The 22850-nt window shown below is 46.7% G+C and overlaps 1 protein-coding gene across 1 annotated transcript in view; it reads right to left on the bottom strand.

The window, feature by feature from the left end:
* The window catches only part of BARX2 (BARX homeobox 2), a 77511-nt gene that overhangs the window by 18555 nt on the left and 36106 nt on the right, over positions 1-22850 (bottom strand). Inside the window, exon 2 of the mRNA XM_070765300.1 lies at positions 1582-1879. Within this exon, the coding sequence (XP_070621401.1) occupies positions 1582-1879 (298 nt within the window). The remainder of the gene's footprint in view (positions 1-1581; positions 1880-22850) is intronic.

Here is a 22850-nt window from a genome sequence, read left to right as displayed (position 1 = left end):
CCACCATTCTTGTAGCCCGTCTTTGGACACATGAGCCATTGCCCTAGCTCAGCTCCAGTAGGCTTGTGTGTGCCAGCCGGCTGATTTTTGGCTCACACAGAGACTCTGGGAGGGCGTTTTTGGCTTCCAGAGAGACTCCAGGGGGATGGGGAGGGCATTTTTACCCGACCCCAGCGCCAGGGAAGCCTTGGAGCCTGGGGAGGGTGAAACACGAGCCTACTGGGCCCACTAAAAGTTGGGAAACAGGCCATTTCCAACCTCCAGAGTGTCTCCGGTGGAGATGGGGAAGCTGTTTTTGCCCTCCCCAGGCATTGAATTATTAGAGTGGGCACTCACGCATGCACGATAGCGCACACCCACGCTCTTTTGGCACCCGAGGAAAAAAAGGTTTGCCATCACTGCTTTAGATGCTAAGTCCCATGTTCCCTTGCCACAGCCCATGCTGGATGGGAGTAGATGTCCAAGACATTTTAAAAGCACCAGGCTGCCCATTTATTTTATTTATTTATTTATTATTTAGATTTGTATGCCGCCTCTTTCCGCAGACTCGGGGCGGCTCACAGCAGGATACAACATTTAATGACAAATCTAAATATAATTTAAGATATTTTTAAAAAACCATTTACTAACAAGCACACACACAAACATACTATGCATAAATTGTACGTGCCCGGGGGAGGTGATTCAGTTTCCCCATGCCTGATGACAAAGGTGGGTTTTAAGGAGTTTACGAAAGGCAGGAAGAGTAGGGGCAGTTCTAATCTCTGGGGGGAGTTGGTCCCAGAGAGTCAGGGCTGCCACAGAGAAGGCTCTTCCCCTGGGGCCCGCCAACCGGCATTGTTTAGTTGACGGGACACGGAGAAGGCCCACTCTGTGGGACATAATCGGTCGCTGGGATTCGTGCGGCAGAAGGCGGTCTCGGAGATATTCTGGTCCAGTGCCATGAAGGGCTTTAAAGGTCATAACCAACACTTTGAATTGTGACCGGAAACTGATCGGCAGCCAATGCAGACTGCGGAGTGTTGGTGAAACATGGGCATACCTAGGGAAGCCCATGACTGCTCTCGCAGCTGTATTCTGCACCATCTGAAGATTCTGAACACATTTCAAAGGTAGCCCCATGTAGAGAGCATTACAGTAGTCGAACCTCGAGGTGATGAGGGCATGAGTGACTGTGAGCAATGAGTCCCGATCCAGATAGGGCCGCCACTGGTGCACCAGGCGAACCTGGGCAAATGCCCCCCTCGCCACAGCTGAAAGATGGTTCTCTAATGTGAGCTGTGGATCGAGGAGGACGCCCAAGTTGCGGACCCTCTCCAAGGGGGTCAATAATTCCCTCCCCGCCAGGATGATGGACGGACAGATGGGATTGTCCTTGGGAGGCAAAACCCACAGCCACTCCGTCATATCAGGGTTGAGTTTGAGTCTGTTGACACCCATCCAGGCCCCAACAGCCTCCAGACACTGGCACATCACTTCCACTGCTTCGTTGACAGCCCATCCAAGCACCAGCATCTTCTCTAACCACTCCCCAGTGGGTTCGTACTTTCACCCACCCAACCCAATCTCTCCTCAACCAACCTGTCTGGAGTGGAGAGATACTTCTGCTTTTGGAACTTCTTCTCCAATCCCATCAGCTGCAACTCTGTGAAGATGGTCCGGCTGCGACGAGGCTTTTTCAAGGGGAGGGTGGGCTGCTCCGTCTCGGATTCACTGCTTCCATGAGTTTCGCTGGCTTGGGTCTCTGAACAGGTGTTTCCCAAAGATGGGAGGGGTGAGAGAACCCGAGAGGTGCTTACTGCAGGAATGAAGTGAGAGACTGCTGAAGGCTGTCTGGTGATGACAGAGATGAGCGGATAAGCCCGCAGAGTAGAGGAGCCTGGGAAATAAGCATCAGAAGGAAAGGCATTAAACAAGAGAGGTTGGTGAGACAGATTGCTTCATCTTTAAGGTCCCAGCTCTACTTCGATCAATACCACAACAACACAAGAGCCCACAATAGATACAAGCTTAATATTACCCACTCCAAACTTGACTGTAAAAAATATAACTTTAGTAATCGAGTTGTCGAAGCGTGGAATTCACTACCGGACTCTGTAGTATCATCCCCTAACTCCCAACACATTATTATTATTATTATTATTATTATTATTATTATTATTATTATTATTATTATTTTATTTATTAGATTTGTATGCCGCCCCTCTCCGCAGACTCGGGGCGGCTCACAACAGTGATAAAAAAACAATATATATTGACAAATCTAATAATTTAAAATCTAAAATAGCAATTGTACATTTAAAAAATCTAAAAATAAGGAACCCCAATATAAAAACAAACATACAGTCATATCATGAAACTACATAGGCAGGGGGAGATGCCTTTACCCTTAGACTATCCACGGTTGACCTCTCCAAGTTCCTAAGAGGTCATTAAGGGGCGTACATAAGTGCACTAGTGTGCCTACTATCCCCTGTCCTATTCTCTCTCCTATATGTCATATATCTTCTCTTCTATCCCTATATCTTTTCCTGCTATTCTCTCATAGTTATATTTCACTCCTATATTTTCTCCCCTATTCCCCCTTTAATACATTCTACCTGATTATACCCTCTATAACCCTCATTGTGTATTATAGTGTATTGGACACTAATTAAAAAAAGATATGATTGCGCTAAAATGGGTAAACCTACTATAGAACTAAGAGGACAAAAGGATTCATAGAAACATAGAAGTCTGACGGCAGAAAAAGACCTCATGGTCCATCTAGTCTGCCCTTATACTATTTCCTGTATTTTATCTTACAATGGATCTATGTTTATCCCAGGCATGTTTAAATTCAGTTATTGTGGATTTACCAACCACGTCTGCTGTACGTTTGTTCCAAGGATCTACTACTCTTTCAGTGAAATAATATTTTCTCACGTTGCTTTTGATCTTTCCCCCAACTAACTTCAGATTGTGTCCCCTTGTTCTTGTGTTCACTTTCCTATTAAAAGCACTTCCCTCCTGAACCTTATTTAACCCTTTAACATATTTAAATGTTTCAATCATGTCCCAACCTTTTCCTTCTGTCCTCCAGACTATACAGATTGAGTTCATTAAGTCTTTCCTGATACGTTTTATGCTTAAGACCTGCCACCATTCTTGTAGCCCGTCTTCGGACCCGTTCAATTTTGTCAATATCTTTTTGTAGGCAAGGTCTCCAGAACTGAACACAGTATTCCAAATGTGGTCTCACCAGTGCAATATATAGCGGGATCACAATCTCCCTCCTCCTGCTTGTTATACCTCTAGCTTTGCAGCCAAGCATACTACTTGCTTTTCCTACTGCCCAACCACACTGCTCACCCATTTTGAGGCTGTCAGAAATCACTACCCCTAAATCCTTCTCTTCTGAAGTTTTTGCTAACACAGAACTGCCAATGCAATACTCAGATTAAGGATTCCTGTTCCCCAAGTGCATTATTTTACATTTGGAAACATTAAACTGCAGTTTCCATTGCTTTGACCATTTATTTAGTAAAGCTAAATCATTTACCATATTACAGACCCCTCCAGGAATATCAACCCTATTGCACACTTTAGAGTCATCGGAGTCATTAACCGCTCCAAACTTGACTGTAAAAAATATAACTTTAGTCATTGTGTTGCCGAAGCGTGGAATTCACTACCGGACTCTGTAGTATCATCCCCTAACCCCCAACACTTTACCCTTAGACTATCCACGGTTGACCTCTCCAAGTTCCTAAGAGGTCAGTAAGGGGCATACATAAGTGCACCAGAGTGCCTACCGTCCCCTGTCCTATTGTCTCTCCTATATGTCATATATCTTCTCTTCTATCCCTATATCTTTTCCTGCTATTCTCTCATAGTTATATTTCACTCCTTTACTTTCTCCCCTATTCCCCCTTTAATACATTCTACCTGATTATATCCTCTATAACCCTAATTGTGTATTATAGTGTATTGGACACTAATTAAAAAAAGATATAATTGCACTAAAATGGATAAACCTACTACAGAACTAAGAGGACAAAAGGATTCAAATTATTATGACACATGGGGAAAATGGTATCAATGGATTAGACATAGAAAACAAAAACGGGAATGTGAAATAAAAATACAGACTACTTTAAATATGTAAATATGTAATGTATTAATGTATCAATAAGAAATTAACACATATGATGATGTAGAACCACTCAAAGATTTATTGTGATTTTTTAAAAGACTTGAAAAACCAATAAAGTATTTTTTATTAAAAAAGGATTTGATTAATACAGAGTACATAGTGGATAAGATAAGTACATCAAAGACAGGGTAGTCCTTTTTAGTGCCTTTAATTCCCTTCTTTTCATTTTAAAAAGCAATGTTGCAAATGCCGGACCAAGCTTTAAGTAATTGCCTTCAGGCACCAATCGACTGGCATTGGTGTTGGGAAAGAGAGGATTTTATTTGTACAAGAAAGATATAATTTCTCTTCCCTGTCTAAGGCCCTCGGTCCTGAATAGTGATGGGAGAACCCAACGGTGTTCGGGTTCGCCAAGTTCGGACGAATTTTACGCAACATTCGGCCGAACCCGAACCGAACCCGAACTCGAACCTGAATGGGGAATCCCTCCCATGAAGAAATTCCTGGGGCGGAGCTTTGACGTCACCGGCAGGTTGCTAAGGACACCAAGGTGATCACTTCCTGGATTCCATGGAATCCAGGAAGTGATCACCTTGGCGTCCTTAGCAACCTGCCGGTGACGTCAAAGCTCCGAACGCCGAACACGACCCCGAACTTTGCCCGAAGTTTGAAAAAAATTCTGGTACGTGTTCGGCATACCAAACACCGCAAAATTCGGTACGGACCCGAATTGTGTGGGTTCAGTTCACCCATCACTAGTCCTGAATGGACCACCATTGTGTTTCCAATTAAATATAAAGGTAAAGGCTTCCCTCATACATATGTGCTAGTCCAGTGATGGAGAACCTTTTTTTCCTCAAGTGCCGAAAGAGCATGTGTGCACTCTATTGCGCATGCGCGAGTGCCCACACCCATAATTCAATGCCTGGGGAGGGAAAAAACAGCTTCCCCTGCCTCCCAGAGGCCTTATGGGGACCGAAAACAGAAACCACAGGTAGCGGTTGCTCCCAACTTCTGGTTGGCCCAGTAGGCTTGTGTTTTATTTATTTATCTATTTATTTATTAGATTTGTATGCCGCCCCTCTCCGTAGACTCGGAGCGGCTCACAACACAATAAAACAGTTCATGGCAAATCTAATACAGTAGTCCCTCGATTATCGCGAGGGTTCCGTTCCAGGACCCCTTGCGATAATCGAAATTTCGCGATATAGCGGTGCGGAACTAAAAACACCATCTGCGCATGCGTGCCACTTTTCCATGGTGTTTTTACTTCCGCACCGCCCGCCCGCTGCCCGCCACTTGTCCGCTGCCCGCCCGCTCACCTCGCCAGCAAGAGGGGAAGACCCATGAAAGGTTCCTTGGGCCGCCTAGCAGCTGATCTGCTCGGCAGCGCAGCAGCAGCCTGCGCTGCCGAGCAGATCAGCTGCTAGGCGGCCCAAGGAACCTTCCATGGGTCTTCCCCCTCTTGCTTGTGAGGGCGCTTCAACGTTTCCGGACGGCAAGCTCGGACTCTTTCTTTTTCCCTCAGAGGACGCTTATGACAGGCGGCTGAGGCTTCGAGTGTGTCCCCTTCCACCGCCAAGGCCTCCCAGGAGTCCACACCCCCTTTTAAGGCGCCCGCAGATCAAGCGCTCTAGCCAGGCCCGGGCGCACGCCCCCTCTTCCCGCTTCGGTGGGCCTGCCCGGCGCGGGGGTCTCTTCCCCCTCATGGACACTCTTCGTGCCTGGCTTCCTTCTCTCTCCTCCCTTCCCCCCGCTTTCCTCCGGGCGTGTTGGAGAAGAGGGTCTTCTTCCGCTCTTATTGTCTTGGGTGGGCGGGAGGCAGGAGCTGCAGAAAGGGAAACTTTTTGTTTTCCTTCGCTCCGCCACCCAAGAGAGCGGAGAGGCAGCGGGGGCGCAAGGAAGAAGAAGCGGTGGTGGCGGCGGCTTCCTTCGGGGGCAACGCCAGCAAGAGGGTCTTCCCCCTCTTGCTGGCGTGCGTGGGCGGTGGGGAAGACCCATGGGAGATTCCTTGGGCCGCCTAGCAGCTGAGGGTCTTCCCCACCGCCCACGCACGCCAGCAAGAGGGCGAAGACCCTCTTGCTGGCGTTGCCCCCGAAGGAAGCCGCCGCCGCCACGCCCGGCTCGGCTTCCCTGGCTCCTTGGCCGGGTGGGCTCGGCCGAAAGGGGCTGGAACTGCAGAGCCGAAGGGTGGCCTTTTTGTCTGGGAGGGAAGATGACGCGCGGGCGGCACAGGGGGGGGGGAGGCAAAGCTCTGCGGCTCCAGCCACTTTCAGCCAAGCCTCCCCGGCCACGGAGCCAGGGAAGCCGAGCCGGGCGTGGAACATCGGCGCAGGAGGCAGGACACGATCGGGCGACCGGAGCAGCAGCGCCGCCGCCGTCACGCCCGGCTCGGCTTCCCTGGCTGCGTGGCCGGGGAGGCTCGGCTGAAAGTGGCTGGAGCCGCAGAGCTTTGCCTCCCCCCCCCTCGCCCCTGTGCCGCCCGCGCGTCATCTTCCCTCCCAGACAAAAAGGCCGCCCTTCGGCTCTGCAGTTCCAACCTTCCATGGGTCTTCCCCCTCTTGCTTGTGAGGGCGCTTCAACGTTTCCGGACGGCAAGCTCGGACTCTTTCTTTTTCCCTCAGAGGACGCTTATGACAGGCGGCTGAGGCTTCGAGTGTGTCCCCTTCCACCGCCAAGGCCTCCCAGGAGTCCACACCCCCTTTTAAGGCGCCCGCAGATCAAGCGCTCTAGCCAGGCCCGGGCGCACGCCCCCTCTTCCCGCTTCGGTGGGCCTGCCCGGCGCGGGGGTCTCTTCCCCCTCATGGACACTCTTCGTGCCTGGCTTCCTTCTCTCTCCTCCCTTCCCCCCGCTTTCCTCCGGGCGTGTTGGAGAAGAGGGTCTTCTTCCGCTCTTATTGTCTTGGGTGGGCGGGAGGCAGGAGCTGCAGAAAGGGAAACTTTTTGTTTTCCTTCGCTCCGCCACCCAAGAGAGCGGAGAGGCAGCGGGGGCGCAAGGAAGAAGAAGCGGTGGTGGCGGCGGCTTCCTTCGGGGGCAACGCCAGCAAGAGGGTCTTCCCCCTCTTGCTGGCGTGCGTGGGCGGTGGGGAAGACCCATGGGAGATTCCTTGGGCCGCCTAGCAGCTGAGGGTCTTCCCCACCGCCCACGCACGCCAGCAAGAGGGCGAAGACCCTCTTGCTGGCGTTGCCCCCGAAGGAAGCCGCCGCCGCCACGCCCGGCTCGGCTTCCCTGGCTCCTTGGCCGGGTGGGCTCGGCCGAAAGGGGCTGGAACTGCAGAGCCGAAGGGTGGCCTTTTTGTCTGGGAGGGAAGATGACGCGCGGGCGGCACAGGGGGGGGGAGGCAAAGCTCTGCGGCTCCAGCCACTTTCAGCCAAGCCTCCCCGGCCACGGAGCCAGGGAAGCCGAGCCGGGCGTGGAACATCGGCGCAGGAGGCAGGACACGATCGGGCGACCGGAGCAGCAGCGCCGCCGCCGTCACGCCCGGCTCGGCTTCCCTGGCTGCGTGGCCGGGGAGGCTCGGCTGAAAGTGGCTGGAGCCGCAGAGCTTTGCCTCCCCCCCCCTCGCCCCTGTGCCGCCCGCGCGTCATCTTCCCTCCCAGACAAAAAGGCCGCCCTTCGGCTCTGCAGTTCCAACCTTCCATGGGTCTTCCCCCTCTTGCTTGTGAGGGCGCTTCAACGTTTCCGGACGGCAAGCTCGGACTCTTTCTTTTTCCCTCAGAGGACGCTTATGACAGGCGGCTGAGGCTTCGAGTGTGTCCCCTTCCACCGCCAAGGCCTCCCAGGAGTCCACACCCCCTTTTAAGGCGCCCGCAGATCAAGCGCTCTAGCCAGGCCCGGGCGCACGCCCCCTCTTCCCGCTTCGGTGGGCCTGCCCGGCGCGGGGGTCTCTTCCCCCTCATGGACACTCTTCGTGCCTGGCTTCCTTCTCTCTCCTCCCTTCCCCCCGCTTTCCTCCGGGCGTGTTGGAGAAGAGGGTCTTCTTGTTTTCCTTCGCTCCGCCACCCAAGAGAGCGGAGAGGCAGCGGGGGCGCAAGGAAGAAGAAGCGGTGGTGGCGGCGGCTTCCTTCGGGGGCAACGCCAGCAAGAGGGTCTTCCCCCTCTTGCTGGCGTGCGTGGGCGGTGGGGAAGACCCATGGGAGATTCCTTGGGCCGCCTAGCAGCTGAGGGTCTTCCCCACCGCCCACGCATGCCAGCAAGAGGGCGAAGACCCTCTTGCTGGCGTTGCCCCCGAAGGAAGCCGCCGCCGCCACGCCCGGCTCGGCTTCCCTGGCTCCTTGGCCGGGTGGGCTCGGCCGAAAGGGGCTGGAACTGCAGAGCCGAAGGGTGGCCTTTTTGTCTGGGAGGGAAGATGACGCGCGGGCGGCACAGGGGGGGGGGAGGCAAAGCTCTGCGGCTCCAGCCACTTTCAGCCAAGCCTCCCCGGCCACGGAGCCAGGGAAGCCGAGCCGGGCGTGGAACATCGGCGCAGGAGGCAGGACACGATCGGGCGACCGGAGCAGCAGCGCCGCCGCCGCCACGCCCGGCTCGGCTTCCCTGGCTCCTTGGCCGGGTGGGCTCGGCCGAAAGGGGCTGGAACTGCAGAGCCGAAGGGCGGCCTTTTTGTCTGGGAGGGAAGATGACGCGCGGGCGGCACAGGGGCGAGGGGGGGGAGGCAAAGCTCTGCGGCTCCAGCCACTTTCAGCCGAGCCTCCCCGGCCACGCAGCCAGGGAAGCCGAGCCGGGCGTGGTGGCGGCGGCGCTGCTGCTCCGGTCGCCCGATCGTCTCCTGCCTCCCGCGCCGATGTTCCACGCCCGGCTCGGCTTCCCTGGCTGCTTGGCGGGGGGGGGGGAGGCTTGGCCGAAAGGGGCTGTACCTGCAGAGCTTTGCCTCCTACCCCTCGCCCCTGTGCTGCCGGCGCGTCATCTTCCCTCCCAGACTCCCCCGGCAAAGTGACGTGGAGGAATGGAAAGCTGAAACCGGGCGGTTTGAGTTTCCCATTCCTTCAAGTCACTTCGCCGCTGCTCTCCTGGCTAAACTGTGTGGCAGGAGACAGGCTTTGAGTTTTTGGCTGGGGGGGAGAAGTAGAACCTTCCTAACTCCCCCCCCCCACCAGCCAGAAGGAGCGGCGAAGTGACGTGGAGGAATGGAAAGCTGAAACTGGGCGGTTTGAGTTTCCCATTCCTCCAAGTCACTTTGCCGCTCCTCTCCTGGCTAAACCGGCGGCAGGAGACAGGGTTGGGGGGGGTACTGGGAAGCCCCCCAGGCCGACTGCCACCTTTTCAAACAGCCGCGCCCTTCCCAGCTGAGTCCTGAAGCCAAGCGCCAAAGGCGAACTTCTGCGCTTGGCTTCAGGACTCAGCTGGGAAGCGGCACGGGTGTTTTAAAAGGTCTCCCCCGGCATGGGGGGCTTCCTAGCACCCCCCCAAACCCGGGTTGGGGGTTCGGGGGGGTGCTAGGAAGCCCCCCATGCCGGCGGGAAGACCCAGGGAAGGTTCCTTTGGCCGCCTAGCAGCTGATCTGCCCGGCGGTAATGCAAACTCCACCATCTACGCATGCGTGCAGATGGTGGTGTTACTTCCGGGTAGAAAACTCGCGATATAGCGTTTCGCGAAGCTCGAGATCGCGAAACTCGAGGGATCACTGTAATTTACAATTTTAAATATTTTAAAAACCCCATTATTAGGCAGACATACATACAAACATACCATACATAAATTATATAGGCCCGAGGGAAATATCTCAGTTCCCCCATGCCTGACGACAAAGGTGGGTTTTGAGGAGTTTACGAAAGGCAAGGAGGGTAGGGGCAGTTCTAATCTCTGGGGGGAGCTAGTTCCAGAGAGTCGGGGCCCCTACAGAGAAGGCTCTTGCCCTGGGGCCCGCCAAACGACATTGTTTAGTTGACGGCCCACTCTGTGGGACCTAATCAGTCGCTGGGATTCGTGCAGCAGAAGGCGGTCTCGGAGATATTCTGGTCCGGTGCCATGAAGGGCTTTATAGGTCATAATCAACACTTTGAATTGTGACTGGAAACTGATCGGCAACCAATGCAGACTGCGGAGTATTGGTGTAACATGGGCATATTTGGGAAAGCCCATGATTGCTCTCGCAGCTGCATTCTGCACGATCTGAAGTTTCCGAACACTTTTCAAAGGTAGCCCCATGTAGAGAGCATTACAGTAGTCGAACCTTTGCCCTCCCCAGGCTCCAAAAGCAATACTTTTGTAATTTGGAGTGTTCTTTATTCTGGAATATCTACCTTTAATGACTGTTGGTACATTTTCTGAATAAGAGAAGAATAAAACCTCATTGCAGAAGGGTTTTGGCCCAGGTACTTAGAGCCGCCAGTGTGAACCAAGTCAATATGTTTAAAACCACAAGCCAAATAAATTCAGAAGTCTATGTTTGCGCATATGTATGCTGGTGCACTTTCCACTTTGCTTGAGCACAGATGCTTGTAAATAAGTAAAGCATTTCTGTTGAAGAAGAAAGCATGATGGCAAAATCATTTTTCTGCAAACGGCATAGCAGAAAAACAGCAGAGCTTACTTAAAAACTGTTTTGCTATCATGATTCTTCTATAGTTTTCAGCCAAGGCGCCAAGGAAACCACAAAAAGCCATTAAAAATAATAAATCAATGACACTCAAAATCTATGCTCAAACACAAACACATACACACACAGGAAGATTAAAATCATTACACAGAAGCATTTTTTTTTAGCAAGGTCTTTCTTCTTAGCCCATTCAAGTTGTTGGGCTAATTGTGCTTTTCCTACTTGAGTAGGATTCAAGGACAAAAATTTCATGAGTGACTGCAGTTCGGGAAAGTCAGCACAACTTTAAAGGAAGGTAGTGGAAACATCCTCATTAGCTCTTAGGGAAATGAAAAATACGAACTAACATTTAGCCGACACAAGTAAAAAGTTATGCTGTGTCCCAAAAAATAAATCTGGTTTTTCCTAACCTTTGCCTTCCAATTTCATGAAAAAGGAAGTGCTTCTGTTTTTTAGGTGTGTGTGTGAGAGACACACCAGTTGCCAGGCCTGGAGAGCAAAGTTGCTCAAATCAATGGCCGTCAGTTGCCGCGTTGTAACTGAAATCTGAACTCCTTACCCTAATCTCTCCCGACGTCGTGGTTTTATCAATAAGTTTCAGGTACCACCTTGGAGATATTTTCTCCATGACTTTGTAAGATTATGGTTTCCACAACTGCATTCTTCTGCTTTGGTTGTAAATCTGGATAGCTCAGCTGGTAACAAGGAGGAATTCGTTGCGTCTTATCCTTTAGGGTGGGGAGTGTAACTGAAACCACAGGAGGGCTGGGGAGGGTGGAGAAGAAACCTCTGAAGAAGTTTGCAGTACTATGGCAACGAGGAAAAGGTGATGTGCTGTCAGTGGCGTGATGAGTGACGAAGTCATTGGCAGAGCGGTACATAGCACATATCCTTGTCCTACCTTGGAATCATGAGAAGACTCTTCCACAGTTTAGAACAGAATCACAAAGCTGGTTGAGACCTTTGAGGTCTTCTAGTCCAATTCCCTGTCAAGGCAGGAAATCTTATAACCATCCCGGTCAAATGATTGTGCGGCTTATTTTTGAAAAACTCCAGTGATGGAGCACCCAAACTCTGGGAGGCCAGCTATTTCATTGATTGTTTTGCCTGTCACAAAATTTATCCTTACTTCTAAGTTGGATCTCTCTCTAACAAGTTTCCACCCATTACTTCTTATCGTGCCCTAAGGTGCTTTGGAGAATAAATCAAATCCCTCCTCCTTATGGCAGCTCTTCAAATACTGGAAGACAGCTATGATGTCCTCCCACTAATCCTTCTGTATGATTAGCTAAACATATCTCGTTCTCTTAACTGTTCATGGCCCTCTTTCTTTCTTTCTTTCTTTCTTTCTTTCTTTCTTTCTTTCTTTCTTTCTTTTGTTAGAGATATAGGAATAGAAGAAAGGTATAGGAGATATAGGAGAGCAATAGGACAGGGGACGGAAGGCACCCTAGTGCACTTAAGCTGAAACCACAGGAAGGCTGGGGAGGGTGGATAGGACAGGGGATGGAACTGACCTCTTAGGAACCTGGATAGGTCAACTGTGGATAATCTAAGGGTAAAGTGTTGGGGGTTTGGGGTTGACACTATGGAGTCTGGTAATAAGTTCCACGCTTCAACAACTCGGTTACTGAAGTCGTATTTTTTACAGTCAAGTTTGGAGTGGTTAATATTAACCACTCCAAACTTGACTGTTGCATCCATTAAATCTGTTGCATGCTCTTGTGTTGTTGTGGTTGAAGCTGAAGTGGTCGCCGACAGGCAGGACGTTGCAGCATATGATCTTGTGGGCAATACTTAGATCATGTTTAAGGCGTCTTAGTTCTAAGCTTTCTAGGCCCAGGATTGAAAGCCTCCATGCCTCTTTCCTTTGTTGCTCTTTTCTACAAACTTTCTTAGGTTTCATTTTTTTATTCTTTCCTTCTTTAAGGGGTCACATTGTGGTCAGTGCAACCACTTCTGATCAGATTGCATTTGTTTGTTTGTTTGATTAATTGATTGATTTCTAGGCCGCCCTTCTGAGACTCAGGGCAGCTTACAAAATAAGTAAACAGATAAAAAGCACATCAGAAATCAAAATTTAAACTAAAACAGAATTCTAAAACCCAATAAAACATATTAAAAGTCCCTATCAAACCCTAATAATAAAACATGCAAAAATATTCATCCATATTTATTTATTTATTTATTTATTTATTTTGTCCAATACACAATACACATTGAAGAGAATAGACAAGTAGTAATATATATAAAGAAAAGGCTAGAAGAAAAGATATAAAAATAGAGAAGATATATGAAAGGAAGAAAAGATAAAGGAGAGGCAATTGGATGGGACGGAAGGCACACTAGTGCCCTTATGTAAGCCCCTTACTGACCTCTTAGGAGTGATCCCTCATTTTTCATGGGAGATGTGTTCCAAGACCACCCGCGAAAAATGAATTTCCGCAAAGTAGAGGAAAGATATTTTTTAATGTATTTAACAAGTATTTGGACTTTTAAACCCCTCCCTGTATTGTTAACAACCCACTGCTGCTGACCGCTGAGAGAGACCGACTTCTCTCAGCGGTCAGCAGCAGTGATAGCAGCTTTCCTATAGTCGGGTGGCAGCAGGCGATATTCAGAGAGTTGAGAATCATCCACGAACTGGAGGACAAGACAAGACGAGCCTTCCCCGTGACACGCGGTCTGAAGAAAGCTGCAGCTGCAGTTTCCCCCCTCTCCACCACAAACTGTCCCTGCCCTGGCGTTCTAAGGCACGGGGCCTCTGCCGGGAATGGGGATGGAGGGGGGGCACAGCAATCACTGTGAATATTTGGGATATTCATCTTTCACAGTTTTCCTGGATTTTCCTTCATTACCCGTGATATAGCGGCCGTAAGCCCCCTTTGAAAAACACGTGAAGTAGCGAATCCGCGAAAGATGAACCGCGAAGTAGTGAGGGATTACTGTATCTCTGTCATAAAATGGGCTGGAGCAACTTATCCAGGCTCAACGGGCCCAGACCTTTGTTCATAAATTTTCTCCTCACAGAATTGGTTGTAGCCTGAAAGGCAGCATGGACAACCATCTGTAGCAGGGAGGGGTTCCAATTTACCTCACTACCAGTTCATTTCCTCCCGTGCCATGTGGGTGCGCCTTGTGGGTGCATGCAAGGAAAGTGCTTGCACATATGCACAGTGCCAAAAAATCTGAAGGGCAAAAATCTGAAAGCAAGATGGCGACCACATGCAGAGTGCAAAAAAAACTGAGGGGAAAAATCTGAAAGCAAGATGGCGACCACATGCAGAGTGCCAAAAAAACTGAGGGGGGAAATCTGAAAGCAAGATGGCGACCACATGCACAGTGCAAAAAAAAAACTGAGGGGAAAAATCTGAAAACAAGATGGTAACCACATGCACAGTGCAAAAAAAAAACCTGAGGGGAAAAATCTGAAAACAAGATGGTGACCAACATGCACAGTGCCAAAAAAACTGAGGGGAAAAATCTGAAAACAAGATGGTGACCAACATGCACAGTGCCAAAAAAACTGAGGGGAAAAATCTGAAAACAAGATGGCGACCACATGCACAGTGCCAAAAAAACTGAGGGGAAAAGTCTGAAAACAAGATGGCGACCACATGCACAGTGCCAGAAACTTGGCAGTGCTGACAGACCACCACCGACTGAACTGGGTCCGTGATGTCATTATGACACCACAAGAGGGTCACTACCAGTTCGGACAAACCAGTATGAACCAGGAGGAAACCTACCCCTGATCTGTAGAAAAAATCTTCCTCATTCAGCCCTTCCCAGAATCTCCACAGAATCCAGCTAGCTGTTTGCCAAACCTGAGTGAGGAGGATTCACATTTCTAAGTGATGTAAAATCATGTAACTTTTCTGTGTTTTATAAACTTATACACAAAAGTGGAAAAGCCTTACGGTTGCCTTTCAAGTTAAAAGGAAAACAGATTTTTTTAAAAAAAGCTAAACAATTAACCAAGCTCGGCAGATAAGATGTTGGCCATAAACTCAGATGACCCAAACTCTATTCTGAGTTATGACTCATGGCGTGACCTTTAACAAGTCACTTTCCTTCCCCATCTCCATTTCATTTTCTGGCATCCCACTCCTCAAAATGCTGACTTGCAATGAAATCCCATTAATTGGAAAAATCATTGTTGTCATCAATAGTCATCACGGTACAGATAGTTCTTGATTTATTACTACATTTGAGACCAGAATTTCTGGCTCTAAGCAAGGCTGTTATTAAGTGAGCCATGCCCAATATTACGACCTTTCTGGCTATTTCACACGGTCGTGAATTGGATCTGGTTGCCCCCCTCTGTTGACTTTGACCTTCAGAAGTCAGCTGGGAAGGTCACGAATGGTGATCACGTAACTCCAGGATCCTGCATTTGTCATAAACATTTGTGTGTCTAACACTCAGATTTTGATCATCGCATTGACACTTTGATGGTCGTAAGTGCAAGAATTGGTGGTAACTCACCTTTTTCAGTATCATTGTGACTTTGAATGATCTCTACATGAATGGTTATAAGTACAGGTATACTACTGTACCTGTACACCAGAGGTGTGATTCATCACTTCTAGAGAGCTGGTAGTGTTTGAAAGGTAAATACCATCTCTGACTGGCCCCGCCCCATCTGTCTCCCAAGTGGCAGCTGATTGGTAGGAATGGAGATTTTACAGTATCCTTCCCCAGGAGTAGGGTGGGAATGAGGATTTTGCAGTATCCTGGAGTGGGGAGCAACTGGGGATTTATTTTTTATCTATCTATCTATCTATCTATCTATCTATCTATCTATCTATCTATCATCTATCTATCTATCTATCTATCTATCTATCTATCAAATTTGTATGCCGCCCTTCTCCGTAGACTCGGGGTAGCTAACAACAGGAATAAAACAATATAAACAAATCTAATATTTAAGTTAATTTAAAAAGAAACCCCAATTTAAGAAACCAATCATACATACAGACATACCATGCATAATTTTTTTATAAACCTAGGGGGAAGGGAATATCTCAATTCCTCCATGCAGTATCCTTCCCCCTAGAGTGGGGAGGGAATGGGGATTTTGCAGTATCCTTCCCCCTGGAGTGGGGAAGGAATGGAGATTTTGCAGTATCCTTCCCCCTGGAGTGGAGAGGGAATGGGCATTTTGCAGCATCCTTCCCCCTGGAGTGGGGAGGGAATGGAGATTTTGCAGTATCCTTCCCCCTGGAGTGGAGAGGGAATGGGCATTTTGTAGTATCCTTCCCCCTGGAGTGGAGAGGGAATGGGCATTTTGCAGTATCCTTCTCCCTGGAGTGGGGAGGGAATGGGGATTTTGCATTATCCTCCCCTGTGGAATGGGGAGGGAATGGGGATTTTGCAGTATCCTTCCCCCTGGAGTGGGGAGGGAATGGAGATTTTACATCATCCTTCCCCTGCCACCAAGCTACACCCATAAAACCAGTAATAAAAAAAAATGAATCCCACCACTGCTACACACTATTCTTGGCAATTTTGATAATTCAGCCTGAAAAACAAGGTAATTCTGTCATCCTATCCAGGAGGATTTTTAATTCTCTTTCAACATGGGGAGTTTTTCTCTTTTAGGTATGATGAAAGAAATAGCTAAAAGTTCCCTTGAAAGGGGCGTTGTTCTGGTACAAATCAACTTTTCCCAGTCAGATAACTCAGCACAATAAGGTATCACAGATCATTTTATTACAGGCATTCTCACAATAACTCACAGTTATGATGCGATTCTTCTGCAGTATAATCTTTCCCATTGTGCAAGTAAAAAGAGGTTGAATTAACCCGGGCTCTAGGTGTAGCATCTACATGCGGGCTGGCTTAGTGGGTGAAGACAAAGACCCTCTGGAATGTTCTCTCCAATTACCCCTCATCCCGAGTCAGAGCCAATGGGAATACACAAATGTGGTCACATGTAGAACTACATTACCCAGAGTGCAATTTCACTACATTTCCCCTAATGCAATATCTTAAAGAGACATGCCTAAATACAGTCCAACTATCTCTGTCTCTGGGGACAGCACAGGCGTGCCTAAGTGCACCAGAACGCCTTCGTTCCCCTGTCCTAATGTTTCTCTTTTACTAGTATCATGTATATAAATATTATTATATCTTTGTATACCACCAATACTTATTTGACAAAAACAAATAAATACAATAAAATAAATAAAAAAGGATGTGGGGAGGGGAAACAGGGCATTCCAGCCTTCCTCCTTTCATTCAGATCTCCCTGTGTTATAGTTATAGGAGAGCGTTGCAAAAAGTGTAATGGCTTTTCTTGAACGCTGTGAAGAATGATTTATAGGCACAGAAGCTCTGCATAACCAAATGTAGTTCATGTGGGTCATACTGTTTTTGCACTGAGCTGAAGGTAATCAGATCTGTTGCATCAATAGGACAAGACTGGAGGTGGAAAGAACAAGATTTACAAGGATCTCCAATTCCTTCCATCAGTAGCTTTCTTGAATCTCTCCAAGGGAAAAAATGTATTGATTGGCCAAACCCACTTAAGTTAGTTCATGGTTAGAATGAGATTTGAAAGATAGCCTTCCTGGTTGAAGAATCCACCATTAACACCACTTGGACGTAACACAACAGTGATAAAGAATAATATGAATAGGATGGACTAGGACCACCAGTTTGAGTACCAACGAGAAGTTGTCTTGTTGAGAACAGTAGAAATAGTTTTCACAAACTGGAAAAGTAGTAATATGAACAATTGGATTCAAAAGACATGAGACTCTCTGTGGTAGAAAAAGCCATGCTACCTAAGAATCCAAAATGAGCCAACATGTTTTTCTAGAGCAGAGATTTTACAATGTCAATGTTTTAGAATCATTAATTTCCCCCCTAAACTTAATTTAGAAATCTGTTTGGTATTTGATATGTTTGTTGAGGGGGGGGGGGAGTTGTTCATTCTTGTGTTGTACCTTTATTTTTAGATTATTAGATAGATAGATAGATAGATAGATAGACAGACAGACAGACAGACAGACAGACAGACAGACAGACAGACAGACAGACAGATTAAATAGACAGACAGACAGACAGACAGGTAGTTAGGCAGGTAGGTAGGTAGGTAGATAGATAATAGATAAATAAAAATTATTAGATAGATAGATGATAGATAGACAGACAGACAGACAGACAGATAGATAATAGATAAAAATTATTAGATAGATAGATAGATAGATAGATAGATAGATAGATAGATAGATAGATAGATAGATAGATAGGCAGGCAGGCAGGCAGGCAGGCAGGCAGGCAGGCAGGCAGGCAGGCAGGCAGGCAGGCAGGCAGGCAGGCAGGCAGGCAGGCAGGTAGATAGATAATAGATAAATAAAAATTATTAGATAGATAGATAGATAGATAGATAGATAGATAGATAGATAGATAGATAGATAGGTGATAGATAGATAGATAGGCAGACAGACAGACAGACAGACAGACAGACAGACAGACAGACAGACAGACAGACAGATAGATAATAGATAGATAAAAATTATTTGATAGATAGATGATAGAAGAAAGAAAGAAAGAAAGAAAGAAAGAAAGAAAGAAAGAAAGAAAGAAAGAAAGAAAATCAAGATAGACAGATACATTTAGCCATGGAGGCCAAGTTTTTGTTCCAGGCAAAACTTGGCTAAATCTTTTTTTCCGAAACAAAAGTAAAGGGAAGGGAAGATTTATGAGTTGGCAGCTTGCTGGCATGGCAACTTTGCTGGGAGGCAGACATGAGATCTTGGCTGAGCGAACACTGTCTAAGATGATGGAGGAAGCAAAATAAAGAAGAAGAAAAAATAAACAAATTGGCAATGGAGGAGCTCTTCTCTGCTGACTGGAGACAGTCAAAACAAAACAAACAGATAGATGCAACCCCCCCCCCCATCCCCATTTCTGGCTGCAGGTATGCACAGATTCCTAATTCTTGATCGCTACCACCTCCACCCGCCCTCATTCATTCTATGAAACTCACCCAATCTAGAACTAATGGACAAATTTTATGTGCATTGGTTTTTTTAATGTGAAATAGTCGTTCTTTTCAAAAATTAACCTGCCGTTCAAAATGAATTATGAATTCTGCTCAGCTCTGCAAATTAGATTTTAGGTAATTGCACAGGGATAGTCTTGTTAAACTCCCTGTTCTCTGTTTTAAAAAGGGGGAGGTTGTAACGAAAGGGACACCCTGTCTTGTATTTAATTTATGATTTTCACCTCCACATTGCAAACTGGACTGAGAGCGTATTGTACCACAAGCACCTGTTCACTGCATTATCCCAGGGCAATTTGGAAACTTGTGCTGCGAGATAATAGCTTACTGTTACTAACAGTCCACTCTTATGTTACAAGTCCAAGGAGAGATTAAATCTGGCTTGGATTTCAGAGTCACAACTCCACCATCTCCCAAAGTTCAGTGTATTTAAATGTAGGCATAACAGGAGAGAAATGAATAAGCAACAATCTCCAATCCATGGAGAAAATAATATAAACTCTCTACATATGTTAGCTTTCTACCACTGATGCTACCCCAGAGTAAGAACCATTACTCATAGTTTCCATTTTTTGCTGCCCTATAGATCACATTCTAGCCTAGTTCATGCATGTTAAGCAGTGATGGGCTGCAAAAAAAATTATTACCACACTGTGTGGTAATTTTTTAGGTGTGGCTTGCTGGCCGTGTGACCAGGTGGCAGTGGCTTGACAATCATGTAAAGGGGGTGGCTTAAAGGTCGTCGTCATCATCATCATCATCATCATCATTATTGTTATTTAGATTTGAATGCCGCCCCTCTCCGAAGACTTGGAGCGGCTCACAACAGCAATAGATAGGGTGGGTTTTTAGGAGTTTGCAGAAGGCAAGGAGGGTGGGGGCAGTTCTAATCTTCAGTGGGGAGTTGATTCCAGAGGGTCGGGGCCACCACAAAGAAGGTCTTCTCCTGGGTCCTGCCAGATGACATTATTTTATCGATGGGACCTGGAGAAGGCCAACTCTGTGGGACCTAATCGGTTGCTGGGATTCGTGCACTCTCCGACGCCCCCCTTTTGGCATATGAACCAAAATAGGTTTGCCATCACTGGTGTAGTGATGCAAGTGGTTGGACTAAGAAGACCACCAATCTCTTTTCCAACTCTGGTTAAAGTCACTCTATCTATCTATCTATCTATCTATCTATCTATCTATCTATCTATCTATCTATCTATCTATGATTTGATTTGATTTGATTTGTATGCCTCCCCTCTCCATAGACTTGGGGCGGCTAACAACAATAATGAAACAACATGTAACAAATCTAATATTTAAAATAATTTAAATAAACCCTTATTTAAAAAACCAAACATACACACAAGCATACCATGCATACATTGTATAGGCCTAGGGGGAAGGGAATATCTCAGTTCCCCCATGCCTGACGACAAAGGTGGGTTTTAAGGAGCTTACGAAAGGCGAGGAGGGTGGAGGCAATTCTGATCTCTGGGGGGAGTTGGTTCCAGAGGGTCAGGGCCGCCACAGAGAAGGCTCTTCCCCTGGTTCCTGCCAAACGACATTGTTTAGTCGACGGGACCCGGAGAAGGCCAACTCTGTGGGACTTAACTGGTCGCTGGGATTCATGCGGCAGAAGGCTATGTGTAGGAAAGGTATTTTATGCCACTGCTTTGAGCCTTCAGCCTTCCAAGAAAAACTTCAGTTGTAACCAACAAGGTAATTAAATTCAAATTTGACAAATCAATTAACCAATTAGCTAAACTTCTGCTAAAAAGAGAAGCATCAAGGATTTCTTCATGGTGTTTCCAAAATCTCTACAACAAGCTCTGTTCTGATCCCGACTTCTTTCAATCTCATATTCCCACTAATTCGAAACCTTCCCGTTTGATTTACTTCTAACGCAAGTAACACTTGCAGAGCCTATTCTTACCTTTTGAAAGCACCCTTTCAATTCAACTGTGCTGTTTAATTGGGCATAATAACGATAATGAACGAATCTGACACAAGTCTGCACTTTAAAGCCTTGGTGCCTTGAGGTGTTTGGAGGTTAGAGGAAAAAGAACAAAAAAAACAAATAAAAAATCCAGTTCCTAATCAGGGAGGATAATTAACACACTGAGATGACAGTTTAAAAATACTGCTATATACATCTTCAAGGCAAATGCTCTGACAGTAACTAATTAGCTCTAAAATATTTGACAATCTGCAACTTTTGGAAAAGCCAGAAGAAGTTAATGAAGGCAAGTACTGAAAAGTAATGTTTAAACCTAATTTAACATGTATTATAACAACTCCACCCATAGGCTGTCAGATTCATTTATCAGCCACAATCATACACTTGTCTGACAGCTAGACTGAAGGGTATTGTAGGGCAGAGACCTGGAGCTAAATCATGATTTGCTTAGTCCTGGTTGGCTGAATCAGCTACCCTTGGCGGGATTTGTGCCAGATGCTACATCGATCATAGTTCGATATGCAGCCAAAATGTGGCTTATCTGCCTTTAGATTTATTTCTCTTGCAGTTCTTGAGTGAAGCAATTTTCTAACTGTGCCAAGCTATTTAAATACCCACAGAGGCTGCAGACTGAAGGATGGGTAAGGCCGATTCTTTATCTGTCGCCTTCTTTCTGCAGCAAATACAGGGCTAGCCTATTAGATTAACAATTCAAAACCTGGCTGGCACATGCACACGCCCTTTTCGGCTATAATATAAACAGAGCACAAACCCTTCTAGCACTGATGATGTTATTTAGTTGGGTAATAAAACGTCTACAAGAAAACAACCAGGCTCAGAGGGCACCAAGTTCAACCTGAGCTATGAATATGCTAGTTCAAAAACTGCTCTTTCTTCCTCTGGGATCTTCTGCTAATGTTTTTGATCAGCATCAGTGAAGGGCTGCAATTTTTTTTTACTACCACACTGTGGGCATGGCTTATTTTGTGGGTGTGGCTTGCTGGCCATGTGATCGGGTGGGAGTGGCTTGACAATCATGTGAGCGGGGGTGGCTTAAAGGTCATGTGACTGGCTCAAATGTCACTTGCGCCAAGGGTTAGGGTGCCTGGCCTCTCTTCGCCTCAAAGAGATACAATTTCCCTATCTATTTACTTTTTCTGAACATCCAAAATATACTATTTAATTCTACATATATATGTCATATTTACTGACCCCTCACATCCTGGACACAAATTGTTTCAACTCCTACCCTCAAAACGTCACTACAGAGCACTGCACACCAAGACAACTAGATACAAGAACAGTTTTTTTCCGAACGCCATCACTCTACTAAACAAATAATTCCCTCAACACTGTCAGACTTTCTACTAAATCTGCACTTCTATTCTACTAGTTTTTCTCATCATTCCTTTCACCCATTTCCTTCCATGTTGACTATTTGACTGTAACTTGTTGCTTATATCCTAAGATTTTTGTTAATATTGCTTCTTCATTGCTTATTGACCCCTATGACAATCATTAAGTGTTGTACCACATGATTCTTGACAAATGTATATTTTATTTTATGTACGCTGAGAGCATCAGCACCAAGACAAATTCCTTGTGAGTCCAATCACACTTGGCCAATAAAAATTCTATTCTATTCTATTCTATATGTGTACATACATATTACACACAGGCACACAAAAATATGCATTATCTACTATAAAAACTGTATGTGTATGTACACACACTCACATACACACAGCTCTTCTAAAATTATACACATTCAACCTCATTTACTGCAATAACAAAAACATACCCAGAGCCCAGAAGGGTCATCATGTATAAGTTAGTTGGGGGAAAGATCAAAAGCAACGTGAGAAAATATTATTTTACTGAAAGAGTAGTAGATCCTTGGAACAAACTTCCAGCAGACATGGTTGGTAAATCCACAGTAACTGAATTTAAACATGCCTGGGATAAACACAGATCCATCCTAAGATAAATACAGAAAATAGTATAAGGGCAGACTAGATGGACCATGAGGTCTTTTTCTGCCGTCAGTCTTCTATGTTTCTATAAGACGGATTCAATTTTGGGGCTGTTCATCAAGACACAAAGGATCAGTTATTCATCGTAACCTGCTAGCTTTAGAAGTAAAATGACTGCTGGGTTCTCTTTAGTTGTTGCCATGTTTTCTGCCACACAAGCCAGGGAAAGGCTCGGGTCCTCTTC

The sequence above is a fragment of the Erythrolamprus reginae genome, chromosome 12 (assembly GCF_031021105.1).
Source record: "Erythrolamprus reginae isolate rEryReg1 chromosome 12, rEryReg1.hap1, whole genome shotgun sequence".
Taxonomy (NCBI): domain Eukaryota; kingdom Metazoa; phylum Chordata; class Lepidosauria; order Squamata; family Dipsadidae; genus Erythrolamprus; species Erythrolamprus reginae.
The sequence above is the reverse complement of the archived record's forward strand: the minus strand, read 5'-3'. Positions and strand labels throughout refer to the sequence as shown.